At 52.7% G+C, this 14774-nt stretch overlaps 1 protein-coding gene across 1 annotated transcript; it reads left to right on the top strand.

The window, feature by feature from the left end:
- The first annotated feature begins 4533 nt into the window (after nucleotides 1-4533).
- PGA5 (pepsinogen A5) lies at nucleotides 4534-13027 on the top strand. The gene is made up of 9 exons (XM_047775601.1): nucleotides 4534-4632; nucleotides 5067-5223; nucleotides 7437-7554; nucleotides 8087-8205; nucleotides 8865-9064; nucleotides 10178-10294; nucleotides 11363-11507; nucleotides 11601-11699; nucleotides 12709-13027. The coding sequence occupies exons 1-9, from the start codon at nucleotides 4580-4582 to the stop codon at nucleotides 12856-12858; spliced, it is 1158 nt and encodes a 385-aa protein (XP_047631557.1). The 5' UTR covers nucleotides 4534-4579; the 3' UTR covers nucleotides 12859-13027.
- The last annotated feature ends 1747 nt before the right edge of the window (nucleotides 13028-14774 follow it).

Raw genomic sequence — 14774 nt, 5'->3', positions numbered from 1 at the left:
CACTATCACAGCTGTGGCAATCCCAGATCCTTTAACCTGCTATGTGGGGCACAGTCCAACCCAGGTCCCAGCACTCTCAGAGACTCTGCCAATCCCCTTGCGCCAACAGCGTGAAACTCAATTCCATGCATTCGATAAAAGCCGTTTCTCTTTTAAAGTGCTCTTAACTAGGAAGAACACATGGGACAATGTACTGAGGCATGATCCCAGCAGTAGGAGCCAGTGCTCTGCATCTCGCCTCTTTTGGGCTTTCCATTTCCCCATCTGGGGCTGGAGAAGCAGAATGGGAACGACTCTCGGGTAAAAATCAGAGAGAGCTGGTCTTGAGTCTTGAACCACCAGCCTAAGCCCTGCCTGAATACATAAACTCAACGTCTCTGAGCCTCCGTTTCTCCCTCTGCAAATTAGGTATAAGAGCACCCAAGCCTGAACAATCCCTGGGCCGTTTAAAATGAAATAATTAACTGGTTAATAATCTGCCTGACAGGCTCCTTCCTTCGCTAACGACCCGTTAGTCTCCAGAAAGCAGGGCAATAATACCCACCGAGCTTAGTGTTTAAACGCATATCTAGCATCACGAACAGCTTTCCCAAGATAATGAATTTGGGATCAGGGAATGTCTCTATCCCCTCCAGTCATGGCAGCATCTCTCCATCCACACTCTGATAGCTGGCCCTAAACCAAGCGTCCTCTCAAAGGTCAAAGGAGTTAGCGGAATATTTTTACGAGGAGCAACCCAGGCCACACATCCGTGGTAAAAATTCACTGTCTTCCTAGAAGTTTAAAAAAAAAAACGGTAAAATAGCCACATTGAATGACTTGATGGACATTTAAACTTGGAAAATTACATTCCAAACACCAGGGTCGAGTTTGCAGGCACATGGGGAAACCAGGTACCTCTCGGTGAGTTTCCCTCTTTCTTCCAGGACCCCCTTCCCCCCCCCCCTTGGGGGTCTAGGTGGGGCGGTCCAAACCCCTGGGAGTTACCAAACCACTCCTGACATCCTAGTTACTCCACCTACTAACCACAGGTCCGAACCAACCACAGAATTTGAAAAACATGGCCTGAACCGAAGATCTTCACAGTAAGGTCCATTATGGATGACAAAAAGAGGAAGAGAAGAAAAAAACCCCTATGTCAACCAGAATGCCAGGGTAAGCAACCCCACAATATTTGGGGAGCTTTTCTTTTCTTAAATGGCCAAGTGTGGGCTACGTCATGCCTCCGAAACTATGTGTTTACAACAGCCGGTTGTCCGGTGCTCCTGTTGATGTCTTTTTTCTGGAAAGATCCACATGGGCGAGCACTCATGATGGAGAAGACAACAGACGAGAGTTCCCACTTGGGCCCATGGGTTAAGTGACCTGGTTTTGCCACACCGCACCTCGGATTTCGACCCCGTGGCCTGGGAACTTCCATACGCCATGGTTTGCCAAAGAAACACGGAGAAAAAAAAAAAGCAAACCGATGAGAATAATTTGTCAGGGTCAATGCAGCAGATCACTAACATCAATTGACTCTGGCTCAAAATCCTGGCTCTAACTACCCCACCAGCTGTGTGACCTTTTGCGCATCCCACTCCACGTCGCTGTTCCTCCCCAAAAAGTTTTTCCTCACCCTGGGAACCAGGGATGCTACCAGAGTTAGCTCTGTTAAGCACAAAGAGTTCTCCGATGATGGAAGGAAATCAGACCTGTGAATAGAGAGAGTTGGTTATCAAGGTACATGAAAAGATGCTCAGCGTCACTAATCATCAGGGAAATGCAAATCAAAACCACAAGGAGAGGCCCCTCACCCCTTTTAAATGGCCATCGACACAAAAACAAGAAACCAACAAGTGGGGAGAGGATGTGGCGAATAAGAGGGGAATCCCTCGTCAAGGTGGGTGAGAAGGTAATTGGTGCAGCCACTATGGAAACCGGTAGGGAGGTTCCTCAAAAAAAAACTAAAAACACCTCTCTCCCTCCCTCCCTCCTCTCTCTCCCTCCTCCCTCCCTCTCTCTCTCCCTCCCTCCCTCTCTCTCTCTCCTCCCTCTCTCTTCTCTCCCCTCGCCTCTCTCTCTCCCTCCTCTCTCTTTCTTTCCTTCCCCTCTTCTTCTTCCTGCCCTCCTTCCTGCCTTCCTTCCTTCCGTCCTGCCTGCCTTTCCTGTCATTCAGCCTTTATCTCTTTTCTCCCAAGTGGCCTCACCATCCCATGTTCCCACCTGCAACGGGAAAATTCCACTGGCTCAGCATCCTCATCAGCACTTTTCCATTTAGCCTCTGATATGAATATGGCTGGTAAGCGCTCTGTATTTCATCTTCTCAACAATCCTCTGAGATTGGTGGTACTATTGCCCCCATTTTACAGATGAGAAAACTGAGCCTCAGAGAGACTGGATCACTAGCCCCAGGTCTTGCAGCTATTTCAGAGGCAGGGCTGGGATCCCAGACCCCGGAGTCAGGGCTCTTCCTAAGATTCTTCCACAGCCTCCAGCAAATCCCAGTCAGTGGGTCTGTGAGGGAGCAGGCATGAGGAGTGACAGAGACGCGGGTTCAAGCCCTTGCTCAGTCACGCCAGGCAAGTGACACAACTTCTCCTGCCTCCATTTCCTCATCTGTAAAGTGGGAATAATAACATCACCTATCACAGTGAGCAAAGAGCAGCGGCCAGTGAATCTAAGCGCCGGGTCTCCCCTCATGACCAAGGAAGAAAAGCACGTGCTCAAAGCGGTTCTGTGTCACTCACCGCAACGGTTGGCAAATGGCAGAAACCGCTCATTAGGAAATCATGACCCTACCCTGAGCCACATTCCCAAGCTGCTCTTAACTAGCGGCGCTGACATGGGATTAATTAAAACACTGTCTTGAACACTTCTGCGCACCATATAACTCACAGAGGGAGATGAAAGATGAATAAGATACACGCAATGTTCCTCACGGCTCATTCCCCACCTCCCAATCCGGAGGGTTCCCAGACTCACCCTGTTGCACCAAACTCCACTCCTCCATTTCCAAGTTGAAAAGTATGCCCATACCCTCCTTGCCTTCTTTTTTTTTTTTTTCAGTATTATGAACAGTTTTATTTATGCATCACATATACATAACGTGTAAGGAATAATCATGAGCACCCATAAGCCCAGCGTAAGACACCAAGTACTTTTGAAGACCCTGGTAACCCGCCCTCCAGGAGGAAGCCTGGAGCCAGGGTTTCCATCTGCTGCTCCCAGGACCTCGGCCAGCATCCTGAGGACCATCCGCTCCTCCACAGAAATGCTGCTATCTGCCCAAAGTTGATGGCCAAGGAAGCAGGCACCAGAAGATGTGAAAATGGGACACAAAGATGTCCTAAGGGGTGAATTTGAAATGCAAATATAATTTTTTACTAACAATCATGGGTCCTAAACTTGATATGCCCTGCCCCACCGCTCCTCCAGAGGCCCTGGGGGAAATTTGCAGCTTGTGTAGAATCTGTGTCTCCTTTGTTTGGAAAAACCAGGGGTGGCCCAGGGACTCCAATTTCAGAACAAGACCCAGAGACATGGCCGGCTACCTACTGGTGACTTCCCGCTCACATACCTTCTCTTCCACAACTCCTGAATCAAAGTTCCCACTCCACTTTGTCTGTTGAATAACCCCACAAAGGGAAGGATCCATTGGGTTGGAAAGTCTCCTCTTTTCAGAAGAGAACTTTTTTAAGTCCTTCACACTCTAGTATGAATTTGCCCAGATTGCTTTGCTCCACTGCAGCTGATCCAGCCCAGTTTTAAGCATGGAACACCTAGAGGTCTGATCCAGAAGGGGTCTCAACGGTGGAGGCTGAGAGTGTGGGAGAGGAGCAGAAAGAAGAAAGAGGGTATAGAAAGCAAGGGGCACAGATCAGAAAGGCAAACTGGGCCTGTTTCAAGTTTGCTTCCTCCAGGAAAGGAAACCTTCCTCCATGTGCTCCCCACTCTGTCCCCTTCCTCTGTGCTACACACACCACTTTCCGAAGACTCAACCCAACTGCCATGAGAAGCAAGAGCAAAATAAGTCCCATAGGCTAATTAGGCACCCAACAACCCCATATGATGACCTTTCTATGGGAAATGAGTCTTGAGTCCCAAACCACCGACCTACCAATATGCTTGGGGGCAGCAGCTACAGGAACATGGCCCATCACTGAAAGGAAAGCTGCTCTCCGAAAATCCCAACCAGGACACATCAAGGGTACCCAGAGCCCCTCTGACATCTGTTCAATGTGAGGGGCACTTTGGACCACTTTAGTCTAAAGAGTCAGCTTGTCAGTTTTAATGCATTGCATCATTTAAGGAATAAGCCCACTTTCCCAGCACGCGCTCTCTGCAGGGACCATTCCCAACCGTGGGAGGTGACTACAGTGGAAAGCTACCCAACTGGAAACTTCCCAGAACATGGCTCAGGGCAGGGACCATCTTATCAGGAAATTTTCTGTTTGGGGTAAGGGTAAAGGGTGACGTTTGGTGGCTGATAAGGCCATTCCCAAGGACTCGAACTGTATAAAAGGAGCAGCTCCTGCCTCCTGCTGCATACCTTCCATCCATCTTCCCTTCTCTGGAGACTTGGGAGCCAGGAAGAACCATGAAGTGGCTACTGCTGCTCAGCTTGGTGGTGCTCTCCGAGTGCCTCGTCAAGTGAGTCTGGGGGACATGCCGCACAAACAGCTTCCAGGGGGGGTATTTCTTTTCCCTTTGCTGCCTGTGGCATCACATCTCTTTCTGCCATATCTTCCTTTTCCCTTCTTCCCTCCCACAAGTCCTCTCTCTTCAACTGTCTCAGGTCTCCCCTGCTCTGCCCTTTTGGGGACACAGCACTGCAGAGGTGGTTAACAGCCTAGCCTGGGCTGGGTTCCCGGCTCCAACTCCAGGCCCCGGCGACTTTGGACAACGCCCTAACCCATCTCTGTGCTCCTGGGCCCCAAACGGAAGCATCTCCCTTCTCAACTTCCTTCTTCCGCTCCTGGACCTGCTTCCTTCTCCTTCCAGGGTCTCCCCCCGCACCCCAGGAGGGGGACCCCTGCCTGATCACTCTTCTTCCTCCAAACCTTCTGTTGGCAAATGCTCCACAGGGTCCCGCTGGTCAGGAAGAAGTCCTTGCGGCAGAACCTGATCAAGAATGGCAAGCTGAAGGACTTCCTGAAGACCCACAAACACAACCCAGCCAGCAAGTACTTCCCCGAGGCCGCTTCCCTGATAGGCGATGAGCCCCTTGAGAACTACCTGGATGTGAGTAGCCCCAGGGACCCGGCCCAGGGTCGGGGTAGGGGCAATCCCAGAGCTCTGAGCCCCCATGCCACAGTAACCCAGGGAGCTGCTCCCTAGATCTCAGAGGCACAGGGAGGGCAGGAAAACTCCATCAAACCTGTTGCTCTCATTCATTCATTCATTCCCTCGTTCACTCATCCAGTATCTGGAGCTCCTCCATGTGTATCAGGCACTATGCTGGGCCCAGGGAAGCAGCAGTGATGCACCTGAGGGAGTTCATAGCCTGGTAGTAGAGACAGGCGACAGTCAGCCTCGCAAAGCCTGACAAGTACAACCAGGCTGAGACTGGTTGATCGTGAAGGTGACACACTGAGTGTGTAGCAGGTGGTAGGCAGAGACGCCTCCCTCGGGCAGTGAAGGAAGAGTAGGGGTTCCAAGAGGACAGGTGAGGGTCCCAGAGAGCAGGACAGCTTGTTCCAGGCCCTGTAACTGCAGGGAGCAGAGGGCCTTTGAGCAAAGGAAATTGGTGTTCATTTTCAAAGCAAGGCCCCGGCGGTTGGCAGGTAGAGCCTGGCCAGAGTCTGGGATAAGAGTCTGCATCCTAATTGCTTCTCAGTTATCCTAACTAGAGGGGTTGACAAGGCCAGACTGCGGTTTCAGAAAGATCACTCTGACTCTTCTATGTGGGACCCCACAGCCCTGCCCTACCACCTGCCACACACTCGGTGTGTCACCTTCACTGTCAACCAGCCTCAGCCTCAGTAGCTCTTGTGTGTCCCCTGTGTGAAAGCCAAGGATAGAAAGCCAGGTTGCCTGGCCTTAGAAGCTTAGCCTATGAAACCTGCCAGGCCTGGAGCAAATCTAAGCGCTAATCCTTTGGGGCCAGTCATTTAAATTATCTGAGTGAGCCTCGGCTTCATCCTTCATGAAACAGAACCATGAATAATCAGAAGGAATCGAGTAATTCATGCAATAATGTAGTTTTTGTTTTTTGTGGGGTTTTTGTTTTTTTCCTTTGGTTTGGGTTTTTTTTTTTTTTTTTTTTTTTTTTGAGTGCTTAGTACAGGGCCCAGCCCTTGGTAAGAGCTTGGCAAAATTAGCCCATTTGCTCACTTAACAAATATTTACGAAGTACCACCCATGCACCAGAGGCTTTCTGCCAGGAGCTGGGGTGACAGTGGTGACTAAGCAAAGATCCTGGAACTTGTATTCTAGAAGGGCAGACAAATAAGAGACAGATAAATAAGTATGGACGATCATTCCAGGCAATGACAAGTGCCACAAAGAAAAATTAATTAATTCGGGTAAACGGAAGAAGAAGAATGGGGCGGGAGCAGGTGTAGATAAAGTGGTCTGGGAAGACCTCTTAGGGGGAGGTGACATTTGACTAGAGCTCTGAAGGATGGATGAGAAGGAGCCAGCTGAGGAAATATCTAGAATAAACCCTTTCCTAGCACAAGGAATAGCAAGTGCACAGGCCCTGGGATGGAAAGGAGCTTGTCATCAAAGAATAGCCATATCGGCGTGGCTGGAACAGAGCTGGCAAGGGAGAAAGTGCTGCCACTAAGGGTAAAAATCTGGGGAGTTCCCATGGTGGCTCAGCAGGTTACAAACCCTACTATCCATGAGGACGTGGGTTCGATCCCTGGCCTCGCTCAGTGGGTTAAGGATCCGACACTGCCATGAGCTGCAGTGTTGGTCACAGACGCAGCTCAGATCTCTGGCATTGCTGTGGCTGTGATGTAGGCTGGCAGCTGAAGCTCTGATTGGACCCCTAGCCTGGGAACTTCCACATGCCGCAGATGTGGCCCTAAAAAGAAAAGAAAAAGAAAAAAAAAAAACAATTTAATGAGAAAGTGCCTAAGCCTTTCCTCTGCTGGACGCCATAAGGTTCCAGCCCTGGGCAAGAGTGCACGTTCTCTAGGACAGCAAGCCTGAGACATGCAAGGCATGAGCTGAAGAGGGGAGGGAACGGCAGGTTGTTATTAGGTGTTGATGAGGCTTAGACGAGAACGGTCAGGGGGGGACAAAGGAGCAATCAGGGAAGACTTCAAGGAGGAGGGGAGACCAGGCTCAGCCTTGAAGGATGGATGCATTGGATAGAGAGGAAAAGGCGAGGAGGCTAGTAAAGGGGAAGATGGGAGGGGATTAAAGAGATGACCCAGAGACAGTCCCCGGGGAGGCCAGGCAGGGGAGTCCCCAGTCCGTGAGCCGTGCCATCCCCACCCCCGCAGACTGAGTACTTCGGCACCATCGGCATCGGAACCCCCGCTCAGGACTTCACCGTCATCTTTGACACCGGCTCCTCCAACCTGTGGGTGCCCTCTGTCTACTGCTCTAGTCTCGCCTGCTGTAAGTGCCCTCCCCGCCTCACCAGGAGCCCTGAACATTCAGCAGTCTCAAATAGGTCCGATTCCAAGCCTGCCAGAGTCACTCAGGGATTCACTCAACAGGCATTTACTGAGCACCTACTATGTGCCCGGCACTGGGCTCAGATGCCTTGGGGGAGGGGGTCAAGGACTGGGCTCAGGTGCCCTCGGAGGGTCAAGGAGTGAGTCCCACAGGGTCCTCGGGCAGTTCAGTCCGGCGGCAGAGAGTGTGAAGATGCACGTGACCTGGGCAGCCCCGGACCCGTCCCAGCCAGCCTTAGCCTCGTGGGGGGGTGGTCCTCTGGAGGACCTTCCATCAGTGGAAAGGTCTCAATTGGTCCAACCAATCAGAAATGGAAGCTAGGAAGGTCTGAGCTCCAAAGTCTGGGGAAAAGATTCACTTTCTCCTCCAAAGCCCCACCCAGAACCAGGGCACCCACCCCTGGGAGATGCCCCCAGCACAGGATGCTCGCTCAGCTTTGGGAGTTTAATCATGTCACTTCTTGCCCCTGCAGCCGACCACAACCAGTTCAACCCTGATGACTCCTCCACCTTCGAGGCCACCAGCCAGGAGCTGTCCATCACCTATGGCACCGGGAGCATGACAGGCATCCTTGGATACGACACCGTCCAGGTGAGCACCTGCTGGTGAACCACCTCATCCTGCCAAGCCCTGGGAACAGCTTCTGGGGACCTTGGAAGCCAGTGGGCATCGCCCAAAACAAGCTCATCTAAGCAATACGGGTCTCAGTGACCAATAAAGTAACCTGACTGGGACATGAGGAAAGTGGCAGGGATGTCACAGGCATTTCTAGTGGGGACAGCAGAGACAAGGGGCCGGGTGCCTGGAGCCACAAGCCACCCAAGCTGAATACTATGGGAGGGGCGAGCACCTCTTCTTCTTCCCCCTCCCCCCAACCAGCAGCACAAAAGTTCCACCCGCACCTCCCCACCCAGGACACAGTGGGGCTCAAGGGCTCTGATTCGCCTGGGGTTCCCACTATGCATCTGATCCTCAGAAACACAAACACACGGTGACCATCTGTTCTGCAGCAAATTCTCACACCAAGTCGCAGATGGTGGCCATCTGGAGCTCAGCCTCGATTGTTCCTTCCAGTGGAATCACGAGCATTCTCAGAGATAATCCCTCTCCCCTCCTTCCGGCCTGATGCCTGGAAGCCAAGCCCTACACAAAATGAACCAGGGATGCCCTGGGCCCAGGGCTGACACCCCAGAGAGTTCAGCCAACACACTGATCCTGAACATCTTGGACCCCCGCCCCCCCCCACCCAGGTCGGAGGCATCAGCGACACCAACCAGATCTTTGGCCTGAGCGAGACAGAGCCTGGCTCCTTCCTGTACTACGCCCCCTTCGACGGCATCCTGGGTCTGGCCTACCCCAGCATCTCCGCCTCCGGGGCCACCCCTGTCTTTGACAACCTGTGGGACCAGGGCCTGGTTTCCCAAGACCTCTTCTCCGTCTACCTGAGCTCGTAAGTTGCGCAAGGGGGGTCTCCTGGTCTAGCAGGCCACTGTCAAGGGCTGGGCGTGGGCAGAGAGAATCTTGGCTGGCAGAGGCTTAGAAAGGTCAATGTCTGGAGTTCCCGTGGTGGCGCAGTGGTTAGCAAATCCGACTAGGAACCATGAGGTTGTGGGTTCGATCCCTGGCCTTGCTCAGTGGGTTAAGGATTCAGTGTTGCCGTGACCTGTGGTGTAGGTCGCAGATGCGGCTTGGAGCCCGAGTTGCTGTGGCTGTGGCGTAGGCCGGTGGCTACAGCTCCAATTCGACCCCTAGCCTGGGAACCTCCATATGCCATGAGTGCGGCCCTAGAAAAGACAAAAAGACAAAAAAAAAGAATAAATCAAGTGTTGGTTTTGGTTAAATAGAGGTTTATGCCAGAATAACCAAGGGCGTGTCATCAACGTTCCTCTGACACTCACATCCTTGTCTTTTGAAGCCATTTGTCACTGCTCATGTTTATCTTTAGGTTATTACCTGTTCCCTATAACCCCGCTGTGACCCAGGGACTGTCAGAGGTTGACAGGGAAGGGGGGTGGGGTTAGGTGAGTGAGGTCACCGTCCGTGCGTGACCAACTCTTTGGTGATTCATTTCTTATCGTCATTTCCACTTGCTTCCCTATCTACCCTGAAACTACAGAGATATTTAGACAATGAATATTCCAGTAACAAGGACCCTCCCCTGTAGTTTACAACTGAAAGGCCCTTTTCTCCTTTTTTCCTCTTGGCCACTGAATATTCAAGTCAGCTCCTAAACATAATCTCCCTTTATGGGCACTTAGATATTTCAGGTGGGGCCAAATAGATCAGTTTCCCCATCAGAGCACTATGGACATTTTTGGACCAGATGATTCCTTGTTGGGGGGGTAGGGGGTGCTGTTCTCTGGCTAGGGATTAAGGATTGAGCATTGTCACTGCTGTGGCTCCAGTTCGATTCCAGGCCCAGGAACTTCTGCACACCGAGGGTGCTGCCAAAAAAAGTAAATAAATAAAGGAGAATAGCTCTCAGAATGTGCATAATTTATGTTCAGTTGAATGAGTGAATGAATGAATGAATGACCTCCTGTCTTACCTCCACGTTCCACAGCAATGACGATAGCGGCAGCGTGGTGTTGTTGGGCGGCATCGATTCTTCTTACTTCACAGGAAGCCTGAACTGGGTGCCTGTTTCCGTCGAGGGTTACTGGCAGATTACCTTGGACAGGTGAGGGCACTGTGGATGGCAACATTCTGGCAGGGGCCCCCAATCCCATTTCTTTACAGATTCACCATTAGCTAAGCACGCCAGGGTCCCCCTGGAACAGCCAGCACCGCGAAAGGTGCTCCAGAAGGGAAGGCAGAAGTTGGCCGAGCCAGAGAGACCCCGAGAGACCCCAAGAAAGGCACCTCCCTGGAGGAAGAGGGCTGTCTAGGACCCCCCCCCCCGCCACCCAAGGGCTCTACAAGGGTGGGACAGCCACTTTCCTTCTGGGCAAGGAGGCAGAACAATCTACCAGAATCCTTGGGAAGATTCAAGGATTGAGGACCCCACTCTGTCTACCTAGCTCAGCATTTAGAGGACCTGTCACTTTCAATCTAGGGTGGAGGGAAAATGGCTGAGACGCCTTCAGGACTTGTCCGTCCCCCATGCAGCCTCATCCTCCAGCTGTTCTTTCCACAGCTGGCCTGCTAGGGTGACCCATTACTCAGGTTTCCCGGGATGCCTGGCTTTCAGTACTAAACCCAAGAGCATCCTGGGCAAACAGAAACCCACTGATCACCTTGCATCTGCCCCAGGCATGCTAAAACCCCACAGGTCCTCGAACTCCTGCCCCTGCTCCCCTCGTCTCCATCACTCCCCACCCTCCATCCCCTCTGTCTGTGAGGTCCTCGTCCAGCTCATCACCTCCCTACCTCTGAGTGTCTGCTTCCCCGAGAAACCTTCCCTGGTTGCTCCAAGCCACCCTGGGGGAGGGAGGGGGTGTTCCGTTCCCCTGCCACATGCCTTGCTCATCCTATTCTTCCTCGAGCATAACTTTCCAGCTAGGGTGTGAGCTCCCTGCAGCCAGAAACCATGCACCCATCTTGTCTGGCTTTGCCTCTCCCATGCCGACCAGAGAAGGCACTTGAGTACATGAGTGAATAGAAGGAATGAGCATGTGATGGAGAAAAGCTGCAATGTTAGGCACTGGCCAATGAATGGGGAACAGGGACCTCCAGGGTCACCCGGTTCCCACCTGGCAGAGGTCCCCCCTGGGGGCTCAGGCGACCCTGACTCGCATCTCATCCTCAGCATCACCATGTACGGAGAGAGCATCGCTTGCAGCGGTGGCTGCCAGGCCATTGTGGATACGGGCACCTCTCTGCTGACCGGCCCCACCAGTGCCATTGCCAACATCCAGAGCTACATCGGAGCCAGCGAGAACTCAGATGGCGAGGTGAGTCCAGCCCTGACTGCCCTGTGCTAGACCCAAGTGGTGGGTCCGCCCCGCAGGAGGAAGGAGAGCTCTTCTAACTGTCGCCCTTTCCAGATGGTGATCAGCTGCTCCTCCATCGACAGCCTGCCTGACATCGTCTTCACCATCAACGGTATCCAGTACCCTCTGAGCCCCAGTGCCTACATCCTGCAGGTAAGGGGGCCCTGGGCCTTCCACCTAGATGTGCCCACACCGAATGTGGCCACATCCAAAATAAATGCACAAGTGAGAATTTGGATGCAGAACCCGGGGCGGGAGGCAGGGGGAGGCAAAGGCTGATGGTGGGCGTGAAAAGAGGATTCCTAGTTCAACCCCTGAGTCCAAGCTCTGGGGCTCTATTACTGGCCTGGGGATTCTGAGCAAATTACGAGCTTCCGTAGCCTCAGTGTCCTGGTCTAAAAGCTGGAGCTTTCCCCATGCTCTGGGTGGGGTTGGGGTGATCATGGGACATTGACCACATCCAGGCGACAAAGGGTTGGGCAAAGGGAGACCACATTTTCCGCAGGACCAGGGCTTACGATGCTCCTAGGTCTCTGCCAAATAATAAATCTTCAGTCAGATGAGCCCCAGGAAAACTCTACCTCCGATTATAATGCCGGATGGGAGACTCGTTTTCAGCAAGAAGGATGGACGCCTAAGGCCCCTCCCCCAGTGACGTGGATTAATTAGGAAGGGTGGGGCCTGAGCCATGGTGGGGGTTGGGGGTGCAGGGGAGGGTCAAACTCCCCAGGTGATTCTACTATGCAGCCAAGGTGACTGGCCCAGTGACTTAGAGCATGAAAAGGACTAACAGCTGATCCGGTTTGCCCCTGCGACAACGGGCTCAGAATAATGAGAAAAGGCTGTGTCACCAGCCGCTTCCCAAATCCTTCCAGGCAGCTGAGTTCTCCCTAAACCCCTTAGCTCTGATGCTGATGTCAGGGTTGGTGCATCTGCCAGGAACACTAGATAATGTCTAGTAATCCCTGGAATCCATGAGTGCAGTTGGCCGCTTATGCGGGGCAGACCCCAGGCCGGCAAGAACCGAGTCCCCCGGCACAAGCCAGGAAGCGCGTCCTTGCACATGCCTTGCAGTGGACCATGGCCCCGGATGCTCACCCCCTGGCCACCTGGCACTGCCGGGTCTGTGTCCCAGCCCCAGTCTGATTCTCCTTTCCTCCAGGACGATGACAGCTGCACCAGCGGCTTCGAGGGCATGGATGTCCCCACCTCCTCCGGAGAGCTCTGGATCCTGGGTGACGTCTTCATCCGCCAGTACTACACCGTCTTTGACAGGGCCAACAACGTGGTCGGCCTGGCTCCCGTGGCCTGAGCCTGCATCTCTCCAGCCACCTCCCAGGAAGATCCCGCCTTGGTTCTATCCCCGCGCTTCCATGTAGATAATTCTGATCGCTTTTCCTCTGGGATCGTGGAGGTGGAATCTTGGTCCTGTTCCCTGTCACACCAATAACGTAGAATAAATCATCACCTCCTGGAAAGTGCTCTGTGGGGTTGTTTTTCTTCATCAGTGTTCTCTTCTACATCATGGGGGTCAGACCACCAGGGAGGGGCTGGAGGGGACAGAAATGACCACATCCACTTGGACAGCACCAAACACAGTGACAGCGGCAGCCTCCACTTGGTAACAGAGCTGGAAGACAAACAGGCTTCAGCTGGTCCAGGTGGGAGTATCATATAAAGACACACTTGGAGACCAGAAATGCCAGGCTCCTTATCTCCTCATAGAGCAGAGCACCTGACTTCTTGGTTGAGGGAGTAACTCCTTATTTTTCTCAAAGCCAAGAAGAGATCATGAGAAAAGGAAAGAGGTCAAGGGACGGCGATCACGGATGGTGACCTTCCCTAGGAGGCCAGGCAGAGCGGTGTGCCCCATAGGATGGGCCAGAGCAGTGAGAGAGGCTAACACCCCAGAACCTACCAGGCTGCTCTGCCATGAGCTGGTTGATGCAGACGAACCCTTGGCAGCCCCTCCACCCCGAGCTCATCCCTTTCCCCATTGGTGGTTGGAAGAAGACAGTCTTCCATTCCCCAAGCAGAGGTTGTGCGAGAGGGAACTGACATGCCTGTGAGCAAATCTGCCCTAGAAAGACAGCCAGGAAGTAACGAGAGTCGCCTTCCTCAGAATGGGTTTTGATAGCAAAGCATCAATGGAAACATCTCAAAGTAAGCGTGGAACAGGCTACATCCTGGGTCCTTCTTCAAGGTTCCCAAGACGCGGTTCCCAAAGGCACTGAGAACTCTGGGCACAAAGTGAACTTGCACTTTGACTCAGCTCAGATTGATCCCGGTCCCTCGGTTGCTGAAAACCTATTCTTGTCCCGTGCTCCCCACTCGGAGGTTGGAAAAATTCCCACCGCACCTGCCTCTGCCGGGTTCCAGGCTGCCTGCTGGAGACACTGGCCTCAGGGCCAGAGCTGCCCCACCCCACCCCCGCTGAGGGGGGGATGGACTTTGGGGCACCCAGAACCAGATGGCTTTGGAAACTCTTGTCACATCATTCTCCCCATTTGTAGTTTACTGCAAATAAAAGATGTTAGGATCCATGACGGAGTGGGGTGAGCTCTCCCACCAAATGCCCCAGGTCTCTCCAGCATCACTTATACCCTTCCTAGCCCCCTTTCCACAGCCCCACAATCTTTTTGAAACCTAAAGTTGATCACACCCCTCCTTGCTTAAAGCCTTTCGTTAATGCCCTGCGATTGTGCTTGGAATAAAACAGTAAATCTCTGGTGGGGCTTCCAGGCCCTGCATGCTCTGGTCCCCATCTCTTTCCTGTCTCGCCTTGATCCCTCTTATCCTGAACTCCCACCACCCTGGCCTTCATTCTACTCCCAAGTTCTTCCACACCTCCAGACCTTCGCACACACTGTTCCCTTTTTCTTGACCCACTACCTCCTAGCATTGTGCAGATGTCAGCTTACACATCACTTCCCTGTGGTCAAGCCCTACTTGACCACCCCTCACAGAGCCCGGCCCTCCCTTCCTCCACGGCACTGGGCACAGCTGGTGTTCTTGCCTACGTGGGAGGGCTGACAACAGATCCACCAGAGCAACAACTGTGATCGTTTAAGTGCTGAAGCAGCAAGAGCAGGCCTGACACATTGGAGGAAGTTGCTCCTTAAATATTTGTTGACTGAGGGAAAAATTCGGGATGACTTTTTATTTATTTATTTATTTATTTATTTATTTATTTATTGTCTTTTCTATGGCCGCACTCACGGCATATGG

Source organism: Phacochoerus africanus, chromosome 4 (assembly GCF_016906955.1).
Source record: "Phacochoerus africanus isolate WHEZ1 chromosome 4, ROS_Pafr_v1, whole genome shotgun sequence".
NCBI classification, from domain to species: Eukaryota; Metazoa; Chordata; class Mammalia; order Artiodactyla; family Suidae; genus Phacochoerus; species Phacochoerus africanus.
The sequence above is the reverse complement of the archived record's forward strand: the minus strand, read 5'-3'. Positions and strand labels throughout refer to the sequence as shown.